We start from the raw sequence: 23,326 nt of genomic DNA on the forward strand, positions 1-23,326 counted from the left end.
AAAAAGAGCTTAAGGGATAAATATTTATAAAATAAGTAATTTCAGTTGCCTTAAATAGAAGCTTCCCTGCTGCATTTAAAATATGACTTTTCTTCATTTGATCAAGAAATATTAGTAAAAGGAGTAATTCAATACAACAGGCTCTCTCACTCAAGAAGTTCACAATCAATTTTTATTCGACTTTCTAGAAAAACATCTGTTGAATGAATCATACGTGCATATATATTTAAATCATATTAATCTGGGCTCCCTGAAATTTTTTATATATTGATTATAATAGCAAGAAGGTTCAAGATAAACGAATATCAGATACAAGAAAAATGAATTTGTTCTTTAAAAATCTTAATATTGTACACTTGTACATAGGAAGCCCTTACAAACCTTGTGATATTGAATGACTAAAGGGAAAGTAAAATCACTACTGTCAATGAGATTGAGTCTCTACTCTTTCACTGTAATATTATAACTCACTAAAAATAATGACAATTCTGTCAAAGTAAAAATAACAAGTTGGCACTGAAATTTCAGAACATTTTTAACATATATTTCAACTAGTATAATTTCAGCAGATGTGAAATTCCATAGCCCTCATGGGATTCACACAGTAAGCAAAGATACCTGTAGTTTCTCAAAGCACAAACAAAACATACATTTTCTTGTTTAGGTAGTCATCTATATTTATACAAAGGTGAATATATATTGACCAAAAAACTAAGAATGGTATCAGTAAATAGAACCTGACACAATTTTGCAATGGCCCAGGACATTTCTAGGTGCCAAAGAGGGTTTTTTCCAAAGGTTTATAACTTGTATTTGTGAAGTATACATAGAAAAACTACACAGCTGATACTCACTCTTCCAGAATCTAAACCAGTGTCCTACAGAGGACAGGTGCTCAACAAATACTTGATTGCAATATTTGGAACAGTGCTAACAGAATATTTTGCAAGGATAGAACTGAGCTATATCTATACTGTCTAAAATGATAGCCATATGTGGTGAGCTAGAGTGACTGAGGAAGTGCATTTTTAATTGTCTTTAATTTGTATCAATTTAATGTAAATTTAGTTAAATAGCAGGCTATTTCTAGCAGCTAGCGGATTGGGCAGCACGACTTTAGAAAGTAGTCAAGTGTAAGCAACCTGATGATACGTACCTCGATGATACACACCTCAAAACAAATTCATTTGTTCATTTGTTGCTACTCACATTTGGTTTTAGGTTTCCTTCCCCTGCCCATAGGCTTGTTGTCAATTTTATATTTTTAAAATTGTATAATGTTAACATGCTTACAAGAGTTAAAAATACAGAAAATATACTCAGCTGCTGATCTATCTTCTCATATTTCTTCTACCCAATTCTTAGCATCCCTTGTAAATAACAAGTTTCCTTATTCCTTTATCTTTCATGTGAGTCTTTTTTTAATATTTGTGAAAATAAGCTGATTAAGGATGTGCTTTTTTATTTCCTCTTCACTCTTACACAAAAGGTAATATATTGCTACGTATGCAATCATAAGTTCGTACTGACACCTCCAGTGCAATCCCATCCCATAGGGTTCTTTGTCTTATCACATTCCATTGTAGTACCTCTCTTATTCCATAGTGAGAACCCTGGCTCTCAAAAATATCTACACGTTTACTCCTTGTTTCCACGTACAACACACAGAAATACCCGCAGGTATTTCTGACTGGTATTCCGACTCCACTATTTCCTCAGCCCCATATCTTGCTCCTTTGACTCACTTTTTGTTTTGAGAATTATTGACAGGTATCTCCCTAATGAAGAGTTCATGGAGATTAAATATTCTGTGTACGTGCATGCCTGAAAAAATCTTTATACCACTGTTCACTTAATTAACTGGCTGAGTATTGGATCTCATTTCTGAAATAATTTCTACTTAATACTTGAATGCGTTGCTTCATATTTTTCCTTTTTGTATCCGGTGTTGCTCATGAAAAGCCTAATACCAATCTGATTTAAATACTTTATAGATGACCCTTTCTCTCTTGAAGATTTAGTTCTTCTCTTTACCCTCAGTGTTCTCTAATGTTTGAGGATATGTCTCAGCGTGGTTATCCTTGCATCCAGCAGTAGAATGTAGTGGTAATGGGTACAGGCTGTGAGTCTGAATACCTGGTGCTGAATTCTGACTCTGATACCTACCCCTTTCCTGAGGAAACTAAGGTGGCTTGACAGAGTTTCTGAGCTCTCTGTCAGGATTTTGGAAGTGGCTGAGTACAGCAAAACACATGCAGTTAGAGACATAGGATCTTTAGCAAATGTATGTCTTTAGTGTCAGCAAGTCCAAGAGACAAGATTGCCTAACACGGTTAGAAGCATGGGTGGGCTGGTGATCAGGGAAAGTTTCACAAAGAACTGATATCTATGAAGATAAATATGAATTGTGGGTAGAAAGTTACCAGGTAGACAGGGTTAGGAAAAGGGCTGTTCTCAGGCATATAATCATAGACAGCTGGACACAGAGAGTTGGAGTCTGGGGAGCTGAGATCAACTCTTTTTCTTCTCACCCAAGAAATCCCCAGCAACATGTGAAGGACAACCTGAACACCACAAAGATATGTCAAATAAAGATATGTTTCTCCTACTGGAAGCCTTCCCAATCTGTTTGTACACCTCAGCATCTTTAAAGATATTTCCCCCCTAGACATTTCTATTGACTTAAAAAATTAAAACCGTCAGTTAATTTACCAGCAAAATGGGTTTATTCAGGAACAGCAAAGAACTGCAACTCAGGACATGGAATCTGTGGCAAACTATAGGCAGATCTGGAAAACAAAGGAGAGGAACATTCTTTTATGGAGAAGGAAGAGTGGGCGGGGCTGTTACAAACAAAATGTCCATTGGAAGAAACTGGGAGTTTGAAGTGTAGGGCTTTTCACTGGCAGAGTTGAGACAGTCTCTCATTGGTTGGGCTATTGCCAGTCAAGGAGAAGTTCTTCCTTCATCCTGCTGGGTAGCAAAATAGGAACTTTCTTCCTTTCAGAGATGCAAAGGTATGTCTCTTCCTGTTGGGTCTGCAATTGATAACAAGAGGTAGGGTGTGAGAGCTGCCCCTTCTGTCTTCCCAAATCCATTTAAAATGAGGTTTCTGTTTATTAATGTTTACAATGTTTACCTCTTCCTATGGCCCATGTTCCTATGGTCATCAGTGTGTGATCCCCTGCACATTGATCTGTATTTAGCTAGAGATACAGATCATGGAGTTCCTTTACTTCTTTATTTTTCTTTCACTCTTTTCCTGTGTGTGCTTTTCTTTTCTTTTTTTAAATTAATTTATTTATTTGTTTTCGTTGTGTTGGGTCTTCATTGCTGTGCATGGGCTTTCTCTAGTTGCAACGAGCTGGGGCTACTCTTCGTTGTGGTGCGCGGGCTTCTCATTGCGGTGTCTTCTCTTTGTTGCAGAGAACGGGCTCTAGGCTTGCGGGCTTCAGCAGTCATGGCTCGCAGGTTCTAGAGCGCAGGCTCAGCAGTTGTGGTGCCCGGGCCCAGTTGCTCCGCAGCATGTGAGATCTTCCCGGACCAGGGCCCGAACCCATGACCCTTGCATTGGCAGGTGGATTCTTAACTGCCGTGCCACCAGGGAAGTCCTGTGCTTTTCTTGATAGTAGAAACTGAAGAGGTTAAAGAATGAGCTTAAGCAATAGATAAGATGGTAGGTGATTCTAAAGGAGGAAAATTTAAACTGTTAAAACTCAAGAACAACAAGAGAGTAGATAAACAATGAAAGTAATCCGGAGGCTTACCCAGTAGAACACACACACACACACACACACACACACACACACACACACACACACACACACACACACACACCTGATCAATATATTAAAAAGGAAGAGGGAAATATACCCTCCAGAAAGGCTATAATGTAAAAGCTGGAATATGCCAAGTGTTAGTGAGGATGTACACCAGCTAGAACTCTCAGGCACTGTTGATACGAGTAAAATGTGTTCCAACCACTTTGGAAACTGTCAGTGTCTATTAACATGGTACAAAAGTATATTCTGTGATTCAGAAATTCCACTGATAGGTATAGTCCCTGAAAATATGTATGTAAATTCCCTGAAAATATGTGCATATATTCCTAGCACCAAAAAGTGCACAATATTTCATAGCATCACTATGTATAGTAGTCCCAAACTGGAAATTATCCAAATGCCCATTAACTATAGAATGGATAAATAAATTGTGGTATAATTATACACTGGAATACTATACAGTGATAAGAATGAGAAATCTAAACCTACATTCAGCAATATGAGTCAAATCACATAAGTTTAATGTTGAGTGAAACTTGATAGAAAAGAATATATACTAAAACTAGAACTACCATACAACCCAGCAATCCCACTACTGGGCATATACCCTGAGAAAACCATAATTCAAAAAGAGTCATGTACCACAGTGTTCATTGCAGCTCTATTTACAACAACCAGGACATGGAAGCAACCTAAGTGTCCATCAACAGATGAATCGGTAAAGAAGATGTGGCACATATACACAATGGAATATTACTCAGCCATAAAAAGAAACGAAATTGAGTTATTTGTAGTGAGGTGGATGGACCTAGAGTCTGTCATACTGAGTGAAGTAAGTCAGAAACAGAAAAACAAATACCGTATGCTAACACATATATATGGAATCTAAGGGGAAAAAATGGTAATGAAGAACCTAGGGGCAGGACAGGAATAAAGACACAGACCTACCAGAGAATGGCCTTGAGAATATGGGGAGGGGGAAGGGTAAGCTGTGACAAAGTGAGAGAGTGGCATGGACATATATACACTACCAAACGTAAAATAGATAGCTAGTGGGAAGCAGCCGCATAGCACAGGGAGATCAGCTCGGTGCTTTGTGACCACCTAGAGGGGTGGGAGGGAGGGAGACACAAGAGGGAAGAGATATGGGAACATATGTATAACTGATTCACTTTGTTATACAGCAGAAACTAACACACCATTGTAAAGCAATTATACTCCAATAAAGATGTTAAAAACAAAAAAAGAATATATACAGTATGATTCCATTTGAATGAACTGAAACAGGCAAAACTAATGTATTCTCTTAGACCTTTCCAGTCTCTTAGTGTGGTATATATCCATTGTAAAACAAATTACTTCAAAATTTAGTAGCTTAAAACAGCAAACATTTATTATCTTTCACATTTTCTGAGACTCAGGAATCCAGGAGCGGCTTAGCTGTGTGATTCTGCCTCAGTCTCATGACATTGCAGTCAAGATGTCATCTGAAGCTGCAGTTATTTTGAAGGCTTGAGTGAAACTAGAGGATCCACCTCTAAGCTCATGGCTGCTGGTCCAAGGCCTCATATCCTTGCTGGCTGTTAGCTAGCAGCCTCAGTTCCTTGCCATGTGGACTTCTCAATTACGCTGTTCACAGCATAACATCTGAAGTTCTTCAGAGCAAGCAGTACATGAGAGAGAATGACCAAGATGGAATCCTTGAAGTCTTTTTTAAATAGCCTAAGAAGCAACATCCCATCATTTATAGTACGTTCTGTTTGGCACACAGGTCTGGCACAATGTGGGGAAGGGGTGTACTAAGACGTGAATACCTGGAGGCTGGGATCATCAGAGACCATGTTGAGTGCTGGCTCTTACACCTGGTAAAAATTCAAATTGATGAATTTTGAGAGGTTTGATAGTATAGGAAATTGCATTGATAGTTTAAATATTTGAGACTTCATACTAAGAAATACAAAAACAGCTAACAAAATTTTTTTTTTTTCAGAGGCAACTTGTTAATAACTCCATTAAAATAGTGTGTTACATAATGAGCAGAGGTCATCATAGACCGTTACTTGGTCCAGGTCCAACTTTAAATACTTAAATAGTTACATTCATTTAACCAATTATTGTGGTGTTAACAAATTTGAAAATGTTATGAGGAAAATTGTGAAAGAGCTAAATTTTATATTAAGTAGTCATGACTAATTTATAAAACATTTAAATAAATTAATATTATTTATTAATATTAATGTATTATTGAGAAACATCAAGATTAAGCTTTAGGGAAAATCGCTAAGTCCCTAAGGCACTGGAGATACCCAAAGCTGGACACTCAGGCTAATTAAATGATCCAGAATTTCATATATAGAAAAAACATCTCTGCCAAAGGGGGAAGAAAGTATCAGTATAGTGTCACGAAGCCATGACAACAAAGTCTTCTCTCTCTGTTATTTCTTAGGGTTTTTTTTTGAGCTATTCCAGATGTTTGAAAGGTAGGGGTGGAGCAGAACAGTGAGGCCAGTATGGCTCTTGTTAACTGTGTGATGTGTCATAAAGCACTCACTCTGTTCCTTGATTCTCTCGTTTGAAAAAAGGAAAAATTCTCACCAGTTATTGACTTTTATGATATGTAATCTGTGAGGGACCAAACACAGTACTGATACATACTCTTGGCTTCCTTAAAAAAAAAAGGTATGAATCTTGATAATCAATGTTTGTTCAATCAATCTATAAAATGAAGAGTATGTGGCATTTATAGAAGTCATGCATATGCTTAATTGCACTTTCTGCTGTAAGTTCTTCCCACTTAGCATCATGTAAAGAAATGGTGAGTTAGCATTATGTGAATTTTCAAAGCCAAATACCTCTTTCATTGGTAATTTTCAAAGATAATAGTATGATTAGAAATATTTTAATCTGCATTTTATTAATGATAGAAACATAATTCAGTGACATCATTGGAGATGATTACCTATAATGAGTCTGGATTTTTTTCTGACCTACTTAATCCAATAATTATGTACCCTTACCTACTTTCAAAAGCACTTAATAAACCTAGCAAGAAATGAGAAGGGATAAAATATTCCTGAGTTAGTACCAGAGCGAGACTCAAGGCCTGGGAGAAGTTGGCTCTATTGCCAGAAAATTAACATTAATTTAGAAATTAATTGACATTAACATTAATGTTAATTAACATTAACATTAATTTCAGTGCCCCAGGAGCACTGAAATTAAGAAGCCCAAAGTATTTTACTTATCAAAAGGAGGCAGTGAGGCTTCCCTGGTGGCGCAGTGGCTGAGAGATCACCTGCCGATGCAGGGGATAGGGGTTCGTGCCCCGGTCCGGGAGGATCCCACGTGCCGCGGAGCGGCTGGGCCCGTGAGCCATGGCCGCTGAGCCTGCGCGTCCGGAGCCTGTGCTCCGCAACGGGAGAGGCCACAACGGTGAGAGGCCCGCGTTCCGCAAAAAAAAAAAAAAAAAAAAAGGAGGCAGTGCAGCTTTGGGGCTCGGAGAGCAAGCTCTGGAGTCTCAGTTACCAGCCTGCCACTTATTAGCTGTTTGACCTCAGTTTCCTCATCAGTGAAATCAGGATAATGATAGTTCCTGCCTCACAGGGCTGCTGTGGGGATTAAATGAGACAATGCATACAAAATGCTTAGCACAGTGCCCAGATGAGTAAGCACTCAATGGATATATTATTCTGCATATTCTGAATAAGGTTGGTAGAGAAAGTACAGACTTCTAACGAGTTCAGGACTGGCTTAGAATTTGGCAGTATAAAATAGACAAGATACTTTGAAGTTGACGAGGTATTGACCCCAAGGCCACTTGTGTTTAATAAATCTGCACTCCAAAGTTCAGAACAGTTGATCCTACCTGGGATGTCAGATGATTAGAGTGAATTTGTTTAAGGTGTCCCCCTCTCTGATCAATGATTGTATAACATGATGGATGGTATACTGTGTGTAAACCTTGTTTTCTTGAAATGTAGTAGATTATGGATTTGAGATCGCTTTGTCAATTTGTTTTTCCTTCTAAATTACCACTAACTGGCTACTTAATTATACTCACTTTGTATTTTCTTGAAAGCATTAAAAAATTTCACGCCCACTCTGATCCAAGCAACCATATGTCCATAGTATGAATAAAACACACCCACAGCTGATGTTTAAGCTAATGAAATGAGAAATGTATTACATGTCGGCTTTGAATAGTTCATTTATGCTGTTAGAGTGAAAAAAGTAGTAGTTTCCATCTGTACTTCAGAAATTAAACATTGGCTTCTCAAAGATTTTATTTTAATTGGAACTAATATTAGTTTATTAGTAAGAGGCCCCTAAGGGAGTTAAATTGAAATCATGTTGCAATAATGAAAAGGCTATGATGTATTTTCCTTAAAATACACCAAATCTTTCTCACATTATCTCACATGGCAGTGAAAACTAGACCTTTACGTGATTTGATGCTTGTCTCTTTTTTTGGCCAAGATCTACATAGGAAGATGATAGGAGCAGTTTCAAATTGTAGAGGCAGTTAGTAACAAACTGAAGATGTAGATAGAGTTAAATTATTACTGTATGGAACACTTTGGTGTTTGGTGAATGAGAAAAACCTTTTTTTAGTGGGGAAGACTATGAAAAGAGTTTTGTCAGTGGTAGACCACCAGAAGGTTTTTTTTTTTTTGCAGTATGCGGGCCTCTCACTGCTGTGGCCTCTCCCGTTGCGTAGCACAGGCTCCGGACGCGCAGGCTCAGTGGCCATGGCTCACGGGCCCAGCCTCTCTGCGGCATGTGGGATCTTCCCAGACCAGGGCACGAACCCGCGTGCCCTGCATCGGCAGACGGACTCTCAACCACTGAGCCACCAGGGAAGCCCCACCAGAAGTTTTGAAACCACATCTCTTTGTATTTATCTATGTCTTTAGGGTTAATAGAGGATGTCAAAGTGATCAGGAGACTCTCTGCCGTGTTCTTTGGAGTAGAAGTTTTGTTGGGGGGTTTGCTGTTCACCCCAAGAACCTGAAGGAAATGTGAAATAACTGGACACTTTTCTGTAAGAGTTTCCTCCTTTCTCAACACTATAAAAAGTAAAGATTAACTCATTAAATATGTCGAATATTCTTATAAGCCCACATAAGTATATTTTTGGAGATTCCCTAGTATGAACAAAACCTAAATTACATTGAAATGCAAGCTTAACATGTTAAATTTGTACCTACATTTTTGTGGGGTTTTTATATTTATTCATTCATTAACTCATTCGATTACTTAATTCAATTATGTATCTACTATGTGCCAGGCTAGACACTTGGGATACAAACAGGAAAAAGTTTCAAGGAACTAGTGAACATTTTTGAACAGTGTAGGGATGTGACTCACTAATAAAACAACTTATTGAGAATCTGTTTTGTGACAGACACTGTTGTACTCACTGCTAAGAGTTGGCTTTGTCAATAAGATTATACTTACGATGAGTGTGAAGGATGAGAAGATCTTAGGCAGGAGGACTATAGTGAGGGCTCAAGCAGGAGATAATGATGGCTAGAGGCAGTGGGGCTGCACTGGCAATGGATTTAAAATGTACTTATATGGTAGAGGAGATTTCACTTAGAGGACATTTGGATATAGAGGTTAAAAAAGAGTAGGAGGTAAAAGAAAACACCTGAGTTTTTTTTTCCTTGATGACTGGGCGTCAAGATAGAAAATATTACAAGAAAATTAGGCTTTCCAGGTAGAAAAGAATATGTTTAGGTTTAGATAGGATGGATTTGAGGTGTTACAAAAGATTTAGGTAGAATTTTGCAGTGGACCATTTTGGATTTATAGCTCTGGCATTCAGGGAAAAGGTTAGATTAGAGATACACTTTGGGAGTCACACCTAAATTAGTGGGAATTGTGGTTCAGGAGTGTTTCTCCTACGCAAAGGGGTGTGAGTTAGCTTTCTCCTTGCCTTTGTTATTCTGTTCACTGAAAGTGAGACAATGATTTCATGAAATCTCACTACTGAATAATATTATCCGGTAGAAGTTTTGGTATGATAGAAACATTCCATCTTGCCACTCTCAAAACAGAATTCAATAGTCATAGGTGTATACTGAGCACTTGAAATGTGGTAAATGTGATTGAGGAACTCAATTTCAAATTAAATTAAATTTTAATGAATTTAATGTGTCCTAGTCATATGTGGCCCTATGTGGCCAGGTGCCCCTTTTTATTGGATGGTACACCTGGAGAATGGACAGAGGAGAAAAGCACAGTGGATAATCCTGGTGGGTATAGTAGCTAAGAATTAGGGTATAGGTGATACATTTTAGTAGGTGGAGGAAAGATGAGACTAGATAAAATATGGGTACCTATGTATATTGCCAACATTTCCCCATATCAAGAACATGGCAGGTAGGATTGCAAGACATGGTGTGCCATACATGCAGATAGAGATTTGGATGGAGGAAAAAATAATATTTATTAATATTTTTGTGTTTGGAATCATTGCTCTAAAAATCAATTGCTTTTATCCTGCATATTCACATGGGGAAGAAACTTATTCAATATGATATGGTATAGTAGTTAAAAGTCATATTAGCAGAATGACTCTGTGAAAGATTCTTGATTTCTCTGTGTCTTTGTCATTCAACTAAGTATGAACCCCAGGTTAATACTGGGGTTGTTTTAAGATTTAAATCACAGCAAACACTTAGAAAACTGCCTTGAATCTACTGAAGAGTTAATGAATGTTGTTATCATTAACCTTAAAAGTAAAGTCAGAAAAATGTTTTTAATTGAGACTATTTTGAAATCTTAATAAAAGAAAAGGGCATTCTATGAATTGGCCTTACTGATTGATATATCCCTAAACTCATTCAATGTTGTGTTATTTTACATAGAAACATTTTGCATATAAGATCACCAGTTTCTTCGCATTAGTATTTTTGATGAGGAGGAAATATTTTATCAATAGAAAGTTTACAGTAGTTTTATTATTTCTATGAGATAGAATTAGTGTCTTTAGTTAATTTTCTTCTATTTAGCATCTCAAATGTTTCTTTTCTTTAAATATTTTTATGTTTACAATTTCAACTATTATTCACACCAATTCTTTTTTGTCATTTCTTTGAGCTTACACTGGATCGGATGAAAAATAATTATATGGTTCCAACCTTGGTCAAAACAAAAATGCTATAAAGGAGAAAGATAATCTTTTAAAACATTTCCATAACGATGCCTTTCTTGTCTTTGGTTACCTTTGTATTTCAGAGATTCAAAATTATCCTGCCAGAATGTTTTGTCTCCCTACATTTAAAAAATAATTGAAATATTATTAATCAAGTATTTGTTTAAAAATATGATTCCCCATTTCCCGGAAACTCCAGAAATCTGAAAATACAAATGGGACAATTTTCTCTTTCTTATTCATTTTAACAGTAATTCCGGAATTTGTAACACAAGTGAATGTTGCCTTGGAAGCCTTAAGTAAAAACTCTTTGGATGTGTTTGATGATGATCAGTTTGTGGACATCTCAAAAAAGATCTATGATACAATTCATGATATTAGATGTTCAGTCATGATGATTCGGGTAAGTTTGCTTTACCTTCTATTGAATTATTGTAACACTTTTCACCATCTGGTATGCCTGGAATGATTGCAAGAAATGTTTTATTTCTATGCCGTAACGTCAACGCTGAAATCCATTAGAACTTTAGAAATTCATATGTATCCCCAAAATCAGATCTACTGTCAAAAACAACGCTTTTACTTATGTATATGGTTGTAACTTATGCAAATGAGCACTTTTAACTGCCACATGTGCAGAAATGATAGAAATCATTGTGTGCAGGATTTGCTGAAGTGTCACATAGCATATCAAAAGCCAAAGAACAATACATAAAGTAATTTACTTTCTTTTCTTGAGCAGAAAGGAGAGGATCTTTCTCATCACTACTGAAATTTATAGAAAAATGTGTCTAAAACAAGGTATTTCTATGGCTGAACCCTCTCATACTAGATCATAGAATCAGAGTGTTCTGTAAGAAATCTCACTTGTAACTGCCAGAAACAAGAAATGTTTGAGAGTTGTCTATTTGGGAGAATACATACCATCTTCCTGAGTGTGAAATTGAGTCGTTTGTTGTGGGCACACCGCATATACACAGACCAAGATTATTTGTTTTTACTCAAAATGTTAATGTGGGATATTTTTTTAATGCTATTAAAAAGAAAAAAAGGGGCTTCCCTGGTGGTGCAGTGGTTGAGAGTCCGCTTGCCGATGCAGGGGACACGGGTTCGTGCCCCAGTGTGGGAAGATTCCACATGCCGGGGAGTGGCTGGGCCCGTGAGCCATGGCCCCTGAGCCTGTGCATCAGAGCCTGTGCTCCGCAACGGGAGAGGCCACAACAGTGAGAGGCCCGCGTACCACAAAAAAACAAAAAAAACAGTAGAAGTTCTTGGGAAAATGCACATGTAAATATATGGAGATAGATTATTTTAGGATTGGTTCACCTGGAGGCAGAGTCAAATATTTGTGTTAACATTAGTCTGTTTAGGAAAAAGTGAGACAGAGAACCAACAAGTGGCGATTATGAGTCACTGCAGACAACTTGGGCTTGAGCCTGGACAACTCTAGGAGGGTACTGTAGAGCACACCTCAGAATTATCTTACCTTAGGGAAACAAAATCCAGCTTATCCACCTATTCACCCTTGGTTAAAGGCCACCTCTCTTCAGAGGTGTTACCAGAGCCTCCTGCAGTGCCAATCAAGCTCTTCTGGCCAAAATCCACCCTGAGGCGGAGTAAAGGAAAGAAGAATCAGTAAGACTGGTGAGTGCAATTTGTAAGTATGAGTAGAGTTCAATTTGAAGGCCTCTGGAATTAACTGTTAGTAAGACTGTGAGATGGAATTGGATGTACTGAGGAGATAAGGATGGAGCCTCAGTAGTATCTGACAGGTCTGAATGTCATAGGTTACATGGAGCAGTTCATAAAAATGGAGCCAACTGAGGACCTTGTAGGGAAAAGGGCCAAGAGAAGTCGAGGAGCCTCGCAGGGCAGTTGGACGCTTATGGAAGAAATTGTAAGAGAAAGTCTAGAGGTGTCAAGACATGGGATCTAGCACTTCAGAGCTCGGGAAAACCTGCCAGCAAGCCAGTTATACAGGGGGAAACCTCAATATATATTTATGAACAGTCTAGAAGTATTTGTTCGTATGTGACTGGGAACAGTGGTAGTGTACTAGTACTTTGTCTGAACGGCAAAGTACCTTTGCCAAATAGTTTCTTCTTCTAACAAAAGTTTTTATTCCTTACCTGTGTGGACTAGGTGACTAGTGGGCTAGTATTAATTCAGAGCTGGATAGGTGGAACCAGGAGGGAAACACTGAAAGTATGAAGAAGGCACATAAACTTCAGGAGGTAGCTTTACAAGAGTGAAAGCCCCACGTTTCCAGTATCCCTTGGTGGATGTTTGAGAAGATAAACCAGTGAAATAGCATAGGTGAACCAGGGCAGGGAATGCGTTTTGGTTTCTGTTTTGTTTTTTTCTGCAAAAGCTATCTAGGGACAAAAGTTTTATAACCTCTCCCACTTGAATATTCTAGTATTTAAAAATTTTATGATTATCAAAATAGCTTACTTACAGCAAATTAAATTGTCTTGCCATTATTTCTCTATATCCCTCATTTGCAGTAGTCCTGTTTAGGGCAGGAGAACAATTTATTGTAATTCTTAACAGCCTTAGAGGGTAGTAATTTTTCCCTATAGCCATCTCTTTTTCAAGGTAAATGCTTCAGTTTCTTTTAACTGTTCCTCATAGAAATAATTGTGATTTTTGTTTTGTTTTGTTCTGTTTTTTACGGTACACAGGCCTCTCACTGTTGTGGTCTCTCCCATTGCGGAGCACAGGCTCCGGACGCGCAGGCTCAGCGGCCATGGCTATGAGCCCAGCCGCTCCGTGGCATGTGGGATCTTCCCGGACCGGGGCACGAACCCGTGTCCCCTGCATCGGCAGGCGGACTCTCAACCACTGCGCCACCGGGGAAGCCCAATAATTTAGTATTTTGTGTTCTTTACTAGTCCTTATTTCACTTTTCAACAAACTTCTCAAATGAGACTATCAAAAAGCATACTCTAATTAGAGCCAGTCCGTTGTCAAATAAAGTGGAAGATGTATTCTTACATTACGGCTATTAATACAGCCAACTACTGTTAGCCTAATTTTTCCCCTCTTAAACACCATGATTATTGGATAGACAATAACATTTTTGTTTTTATTTTTTATACTGTTGTTGCCTGTATATCCCTTCTCCATTTTGATTTGATGTGTTTGCTCTTGGCCCCAAATCCTAATGCTACTAAACCTGCATTATATTTCTAAATGATTCTTCATGTAATTTATCAGGTTGTTTTTAATTTTGGTTGATGACCATACCTAAATTAGTATTAATTAGAAATATGAGATTATAATCTTAGTTCCTTCATCTAGATTACAAATAAAAATATTAAATTATATTGGCCCTTAATCCCTGCTAGATAGCTCCAGTTAAGGGCATTAGTGTTAAGATCCCTTAGAATCTGATGCTCCAGCCAGCTGAGAACATACTGGTAAGTGTTCGGTTGGAAAGAATGTTTTTTTTGATTATTGAGGTAAAGATACTCTTTCTTCAAACACATTTTATGGCCAAAAAAACCCAGATAAAGGCAGAAATCCTGTGCTTGAAACGATGCGGGATAATCTAGAGGCCCATTATCTCTGTCCCTACACCCCCAGTCTCCTAGACAGCTGCTAGGGGCACCTGTACAGCACTTCTGCAGGGATTCCTTGGATGATGACCCAGAAACCATTGTACTTAACTGCTAATTTGATTATAGTATGAAAAATAGAAGGGTAACTCAGGTGTAATTAATGAAAATCTCTTTTTTTTTTTTTTCCTTTGAGGACTGTCCCTTTATCATAGATGATAATAAAATTGATCTGGTATAATCTTCTCTTTCAAAGGTCAGATGTAATGCTGACCAGTATCCTGAACTTAGAACTGCAAAACTTTATTTAGAGTATCTAAAGAGTGTCAACATTAAGGCAATACATGTATAATTATGCAAGTTCAGGGAAGGCTAAGCTGTGCTCTTGAGAATGTGTGTGCGTGTTACAGAATCCAGTCTTGCACCTGAATTTTCATGAGTGTTCTTCAGTGCTCTTGAGATGATAAAATACTAACTTAAGATCGTAGCCTGATATTTTATAGTTTTACAAAAAAATATGATTATACTGGCCTTTAATATTTATTTTGATGAATAACTATGTTTGCCATTGTTTAGATTATTTTTTAAATTTCTGAGTCAAATACTGTGACATTTACTATTACTATCTCCACTGGATTCAGTGTATGGACAACTGAGTTTGTAGAATCTCATTCTTAACCTTGGAGAGTAGGAAGTATTAATATTTTTTATCTGTTTGGTGTTTAATATCTATGTGTAAATTTTACAGTGATTAAGAGCTGTATGGTCAGGCCACTTAAGATGGCTGTTCTCTTGCTCTCTGTACCTCCCCTCCCCGACCAGTGCCTGCTTCACCTGTATCTTATGCATATGACTGACCTTTCTACCTACTTGGCCCAGGCCCCAGCTAGTGATTGTTATTATTAAAGGGGACTGTGAAGAGCATTCCCCTCTGCTGGTTTCCCTGGTAACTAATGAGCCCATCTGAAATCAATTCCCCTATAACTGGCAAACTCCCCTTTCTCCCAAACTCCCCTTTCTCCCGGAGTGAGGACGGCTGCCATGTCCTGCCCGTCTTCTGAAGCACACGCTGGGGTGTCTCTCCAGGACCTTGCTTCAGACGCGTAAGCTCCCCCATCCCTTAAACCACTGACGTCTCTGTTGCTGACTCCCAGCTTTCTTCAGTCTTGAAGCTGGGCAAGCATAGGGCTTGTAGGCCTGTGCGGTGCAGCCCAGCAAGAACCCTAATAATATAATGGTTAAAACGAAAGCAAGTAACAAATCTCACTAAGCTTCAGTTTCCTCCTTTGTAAAATGAACTTGGTATTATACCTACTTTAAAGGATTATTATGCTGACAAAATGAGCTAACAGAAATGAAGTACTTAGTAAATAGTAGTCTAATAAGATAGCTTCTGCTGCTGTTACCACTGTGAATAGAACTAGTACTACTGAAGCTGCCTATGATTTTGTATATCTTGAAGAATGTTAGCTATAGAAGCTGTAGAAATATGCTCATGGAGCAACGTGAAGCTGAAACCCAAAAAGTAACTTGAAAGGGTGAAGTTCAAAGCATTATTTTTTTTTCTCACGGTACCGTTTACATTGTATAAGAGGATAGCCGTGTTTATCAGCATTGGGTGTCTGAATTATAGTTGATTTAATGCAAATTTTGCTTTTGAACCCGTATTACTTTAAGCTAGCGTTATAATTCTGCGTATTGTTTTTCTTAACCTCTTGAAACATACAAGGAGGCTCAGTGGCTCATCTTTTTGGTAAAAGGTGCTTAACCAGAAATAGAGGAAATTTGAAAAGGATGGCATAAGTGAATTGTGAGAGACTAGCGTGGGTGGCCAGAAGTGAAATACTCTCAAAGAGAGGAAAAGATTCAGCAAAAATTCATCCTGTAACAGGTGTTCAGAATGTAGACTTTCATATAGTTTCTTTGTGCATTTTCACATGTGAGTTATCAAAAGTTCTCTGAGAATACAGAGAACTTTCCAAAGACGAATGTGAAGATTTTCAGGACCATCATAAATTTAGATTTTCTGTGTTAGTTTTCTAACTTTATGTTTCAGGGAAGAGGAACATATTTTGGATATCTCACTTGATGGAAATTAATTTTTGAAAAAACAAAGAAAAATAAATTAAAAAAACATTTACATGTCCCAGTTTACATGGACCATCTTTACCTGAATCATTTAAATGGATTCTAGAATTGGAACATAGTTTAATATACAACTTCAGCTTATATAGCCAGAAAAACCTTTTGTGTCCAGTTCTACTATGTGTATAGAAGTAGATAGATTTATAGCTTTTACTGGAATAATATATAATTTTTAAAATTTAAATTACTTGCACTGTCATGATTTCTTTGAACTTCTCTCATTGTCCACCGAAGTGTCTTTTCTTCATGACCTCAAAAGTTTTTTTTCTTTTTATGTCTTCTGGACTGAGCTGCTGTTTTTCTCTTTGAAGTCTCACTCACACTGCCAGAGAGAACGGCTATGGTGGTGTCAATTAGAAGCTAACCAGTGTAGAATATTATCTTGTACAGTTAGAACTCTGTGTAATGCAACTTGGAAATGAAGAAATAGTGAAAAAAATACTGTGTAAAATCAAGATGTGCATTGAAGTCCCTGTTTTACATTACCACTTACATTGTTATTTTACATGATATCATTAGTTTCTTCGCTGTGGAGGGAAATGAAAGCATACCATTAAATTACTACTTTTACCTAGTAAAGTAGCTTTAAAATTGTACTTAAAATGAAAGACAAAACACTGTTCCCTAAGATTAGGAACAAAGTGAGAATGTCCATTTTCCAAAGCAGTGCAATGTTATGGATGTTCTGGCCGGAACAGTAAATCAATAATCATAATAATATTAATAATAATAATATAATAAATAAAAAGTATATTGGTTACAAAGGAAAAGGTGAAACTGTCTAGATTGGTAAATTATATTCTCAACTACATTGAAAATCCTAAAAAATAAATTTATAACAACAAAAAAACCCATTCTAGTAGAACTGATAAATAAGTTTAGATCACAGAATACAGGATCACAGAATACAAGGTCAGTATACAAAAAAACAATTTTATAATGGGAGCAAGGGAAAAATAAAAATAAGGGCAAAATTAATGAAATAAGAAAAGTACAACAGGGACTTCCCTGGTCCTCCAGTGGTTAAGACTCGGCGCTTCCACTGCAGGGGGTTTAGGTTCGATCCCTGGTCAGGGAACTAGGATCCTGCATGCCACAGGGTGCAGCCAAAAAAAAAAAAAGAAAAGTACAGTAGAGAAATACAATGAAACTCAAAGTATATTTTTCTGTATAGTAGTAACTAACAACTAGAAAATATATCTTTTAAAAGTACAGTATATTTCAGCATTAAAAATAAAATAAACTTAGTGATAAATTTAACAAAGACGTACATGATCTAAACTCCGAAAATTATAAAAATTTCAATTTTACAAATATTCAAAAATATTACTGAGAAAAACTAAAATCACTTAAATATGTGGAGTTTATCATATTTCTGGACTGGGAGACTCAGTATTGCTAAAGGGGTCAATTTTCCCCAAATTGATTTTTTTGTTTTTTTTTCCTGCGGTGTTTGGTCTTTGTTGCTGCGTGCAGGCTTTCTCTAGTTGCAGTGAGCGGGGGCTACTCTTTGTTGCCGTGTGTGGGCTTCTCAGTGCGGTGGCTTCTCGTTGCGGAGCATGGGCTCTAGGCGCAAGGGCTTCAATAGTTGCAGCACATGGGCCCAGTAGTTGTGGCTTGCGAGCTCTAGAGTGCACGCTCAGTAGTTGTGGCGCACGGGCTTTGTTGCTCCGAGGCATGTGGGATCTTCCCAGACCAGGGATCGAACCCGTGTCCCCTGCATTGGCAGGCGGATTCTTAACCACTGTGCTACCAGGGAAGTCCCCCCAAAATTGATTTTAGATTTAATGATGTCCCAAACAAATTCTCAGCAGAGTTTTATGAAGACTAATAGTCCAAGGTGGTTACATGGGTGTATACATTTGTCAAAACTCATCAAATTGTACACATAAAATTACTTGTAAATTATATTGATAAAGATAATTTAAGAAAATAATGTTTTGCGCAGTAGCCAACACCTTAGAAAACAGGCAGTTTTTTTTTTTTTTTTTTTTTTGCATTACGCGGGCCTCTTACTGTTGTGGCCTCTTCCGTTGCGGAGCGCAGGCTCAGCAGCCATGGCTCACAGGCCCAGCCACTCCACGGCATGTGGGATCCTCCCGGACCGGGGCACGAACCCGTGTCCCCTGCATCGGCAGGCGGACTCTCAACCACTGCGCCACCAGGGAAGCCCCCACAGGCAGTTTTAATTAAAGTCCTACCAAACAGTATTAATTAGGACTAATTAGAAAGGCCTGCTTGGACTTCTGAAAATGCTAACACTTTGAATACTATAAAATTAACACCTTTCTACTTTATAACTGTCTGCCTACCAGATATTTCTAATGCATGTCTCCTCTTTTGTTGATTTTTATTCCCTATATTTGTAACTCATTACTTATTATCTTAGATCAGGGGTTGGCAAACTTACGGCCTTAGGGCCAAATTTAGCCCACCATCTGTCTTGTATGGTCGTCAGGTGAAGAATGATTTTAATATTTTTAGATGGTCGAAAAATTTGTAAGAAGAATTTCTGAAATGTGAAAATTATATGAAATTCTAATTTTAGGAATACAGACACACCCATATATTATACCTTGCTCTTTGTGCTACAGCAGAAACTATGCAGCTCACAAAGCCTAAAATATTTACTGTTTGGCTCATTACAGAGCAAGTTTTCTCACCCGTGTTTTAGATAGTCTGTTTTGACTGTTTACCAAAATCTTGAATGCCTTGCCCAAGGATCCAATCACTCCTTTATTAGTTTTCCCTTGTAAATCCAATTGTCCAAAACATTTGAATATTAGAATTGTTTTTCCTTCCAAGTTCCTTGAATCATGTGACCACCTAGAACAACTTCTGCTAATTCTTTCTATTCCCACGGGAAGGGATGAATAGGAAGTGTCCCAGCCTCCTTTCTCCATCCTCCTTTTTACCCTGAGGGCTTCCACGCCTTAGGTGCTCAAATTTTTTTACCTTTTCTTTTGTAGTTTGAGCTATCTGTGCTTCTTCCTTTGCAAATTTTATATTCCTGCAGAGAGACTCCTTTAATTACTAGGACTCACCCTTCTCCAAAAGCTGAATGGAATTTTTTTGCGTTCTTGGTATTTTCATTCAGCAGATAAAATTAAATTTTAGCTTAGCCTTTGATTATCATACATTTTGAAATTCACTTTTTGAGACTTACATGATGTTGAAATTCATCAACTTTATTCAACCATTGCTTCTTATTTTTTTTTTTTTTATGTTATGGTAGTAACAAATTTGTCCAAAGATTATTGGATTGCAAATGAATTTTCATAAAATAAGTACTTGCTGAGTGAATTTAAACATGCAGTGAATTAGGGTAAGTGTATGTCTTGGTTTCCTTAGGACAGATTTGGATTATCCCCCTTTTCACTCTCAAAAGTATCAAATTTGGACGATATATTGTTATGTTCACTCTGGTTTCTGGGTCCTGATTATGGTGCTTGAGGCCCCATGTTGCATCATTTTTACCCACCAGACTACGTTCCACAGTGCCTGGGCACTAATGATCACAGTACTTTATCAAGCCAGGTTTTCCGACACTTTCTTTCCATAGGCCTAACTGCTAGCAAATGTTCCCTTCCACTCTTCATGCTCTGCAGACCCTTTGTTGACTGTGGAGACTCTATTCAGGCACCATTCACATTTATTTAACGTTCAAGAATTTACACCTTTTCATTTTTTGGTGGAACGCAGATTTCCTGAATTCATCTTAGTCACTCTGCATTCTCACAGGAGTCTTGCCAGGGAATACCAATTAAAGCACTTTGTCCTTTTTGGAAATGATACGACTCCTTTATAGTGTCAGAGCCAGTTTGTAGAGAAGCCAATTTCCAGGGGGCTTTCTAAAGAAATTTAATAAAAGACGTGCAGCAGAGTAACCTTAGCTTTATATGCAGATTTAAATCAGACATTACTGGGAAGAATTCTGTAGTGAGGCTCTTGCTGTTTCCTCTGAAAACAAAGAGTTTAAGGCAAGGAAAAGCAGAATCGCCTGCTAGCACTGGTCAGCAAGAGGTGAGACTGTATGCTCTCAGTGCACTTAATGACCTTCCTCATGTGTGCACCATTTGAAGAGACTTTTGACTAAGGGAACAGAGGTGACTAGAGTAGGAAAAAGTGTTCACTGAGAAACCTGTTGGTTAAGCAACAAAGCAGCACCAGTCAGTGATCTCTGTTGCTCATGCTGGGAGAGAGATGTTCAGCTTGAAGTCATTCTCGGGAGTGCTCTTTCACCAAAGGGTCAGAGCCATGGACTGGCAGGAGAGTCAGTGGTCCAAAAGGGCTTTGATGCAGACTAGCCTTGCACTCAGGGAACTCTACACAAGTGCTATGCATAGCCTCTGATTCAGAGTAGCTGAGTTTAAGGAGCCAAGCATCTCTCTTTGAAAGTACCTTCAGGGGAAATAGCTAGCACTGTGAATAGAAAAATAATATGGGGAGGATGGGGGGATGTTTAGTTGTGGAATCTTAAGGGATTTTTTTTTATCATTTGTTTCTGGTAAGTTAATTATTAAATAATTTATTTCAATTTTTATAACTAAACTTGCATTAGTAATTAAGTAAATTAGTAAATATATTAAGTGTTAAATCTAATAATACGTTTTCATTATTTTCTATTTTGTTTTCATCCTAAAAACTCTTATGGGGGGCTGATCGCTTAACTCAAGTGAAATGTTTGGCTGCCCACATTTCAAAAGTAACTTTTGGAATGTTGAATAAGCCTTCTAGAGAAAAGAAGTCTGAAAGATACAATTTATGAAGTGATGACTTTTAAGATACAGACTTTGGCATAACTCATAGTAGGAGGGATATTGAGACTTTTGTGTTTCCAGTATCCGTAAAGTAAACGATAGAGTTTCAAAGGGAGAAATATTCTGGAGCCTGATAGCAAAGGTCAGGAAGTGAAGTGAGGCTCTTGAGGTCACACACTGATGGGGAAGTAACAGGATAAGATCCAGAGTCTTTGAGCACCTGGTTCAGGACATTTTCCTTTACCTCGGTAGAAGGAAACAGCCCAGTGTTGTTATGCACTCAACAGGAGCCCTTCTACCTCACTGACTCCCCTTTGTTGATGGGCCACTTAGTTATAAACACAGAAATCCCAAGAACCACTTTTGGGGCAATTTGTTGAAGAATACTTATCCTACAACTCTCTTCCCTGCACCTTCAAATTCAGATACTTAGACCTCCTGACTGTTTCTCCAGTTTGACAGACATGCCTACACTTCTGGTGTCTTTCCACTTACTGCCCTCTCTAACCATGTGCTTCCTTTCTTTCTTTTTTCTTTTAATTTTTATTGGAGTATAGCTGATTTACAATGTTATGTTAGTTTCAGGTGTACTGCAAAGTGAATCAGTTGTACATATACATATATCCACTCTTCTTTAGATTCTTTTTCCATATAGGCCATTACAGAGCATTGAGTAGAGTTCCCTGTGCTATACAGTAGGTCCTTATTAGCTATCTCTTTTATATATAGTAGTGTGTATGTGTCAATCCCAATCTCCCAGTTTATCCCTCCCCACCCCCAACCCCCAGTAACTATAAGTTTGTTTTCTACATCTGTAACTCTATTTCTGTTTTGTAAATAAGTTCATTTGTACCCTGTTTTTAGATTCCACATATAAACAATATCATATGATACTTGTCTTTCTCCGCCTGACTTACTTCACTCAGTATGACAATCTCTAGGTCCATTCATGTTGCTGCAAATGGCATTATTTCATTCTTTTTTATGGCTGAGTAATATTCCATTGTATATATGTACCACATCTTCTTTATCCATTCCTCTGTCGATGGACATTTAAGTTGCTTCCATGACCTGGCTATTGTAAATAGTGCTGCAGTGAACATTGGGGTGCATGTATCTTTTCAAATTATGGTTTTCTCCGGATGTATGCCCAGGAGTGGGATTGCTGTATCGTGTGGTAGCTGTATTTTTAATTTTTTAAGGAGCCTCTGTACTGTTCTCCACAGTGGCTGTACCAATTTACATTTCCACCAACAGTGAGGTGGAGGGCTCCCTTTTCTCTACACCCTCTCCAGCATTTATTGTTTGTAGATTTTTGATGATGGCCATTTTGACCCGTGTGAGGTGGTACCTTACTGTAGTTTTGATTTGCATTTCTCTAATAATTAGTGACGTTGAGCATCTTTTCATGTTCTTTTAAGTAAAACTGTCACTGTTTGCAGGTGACATGACACTATACATAGAAAATCCTGAAGATGCTACCAGAAAACTGCTAGAGCTCATCAATAAATTTGGTAAAGTTGCAGGATACAAAATTAATACACATAAATCTCTTGCATTCCTATACAGTAACAACGAAATATCAGAAAGAGAAATCAAGGAAACAATCCCATTTACCATCGCATCAAAAAGAATAAAATGCCTAGGAATAAATCTTCCTAAGGAGGCAAAAGACCTGTACTCTAACCATGTGCTTTCTACAAGAATTGCACAGCAGACTTCTTCAGGTCTGAGTTATCATTACCTTACATAACATCCTGCATAAGCCCTTTAAGAATTATGAATAAAAATAGCATCTTCCACTTCAGACAGCCTTTATCTTCTTCCTGAAGTTTATGTTTACCATGACAGATGGCATTATATACTTACGTGCTTATTTATCTATTGCCTGTCTCCCCATACAAGAATATAGGCTATATA

At 37.8% G+C, this 23,326-nt stretch overlaps 1 protein-coding gene across 1 annotated transcript in view; it reads left to right on the forward strand.

The window, feature by feature from the left end:
• Positions 1-23,326, forward strand: part of CTNNA3 (catenin alpha 3) — a 1,571,950-nt gene that overhangs the window by 1,244,375 nt on the left and 304,249 nt on the right. Inside the window, exon 13 of the mRNA XM_030862371.2 lies at positions 11,193-11,344. Coding sequence (XP_030718231.1) covers positions 11,193-11,344 — 152 coding nt within the window. The remainder of the gene's footprint in view (positions 1-11,192; positions 11,345-23,326) is intronic.

Source organism: Globicephala melas, chromosome 16 (genome assembly GCF_963455315.2).
Source record: "Globicephala melas chromosome 16, mGloMel1.2, whole genome shotgun sequence".
NCBI lineage: Eukaryota > Metazoa > Chordata > Mammalia > Artiodactyla > Delphinidae > Globicephala > Globicephala melas.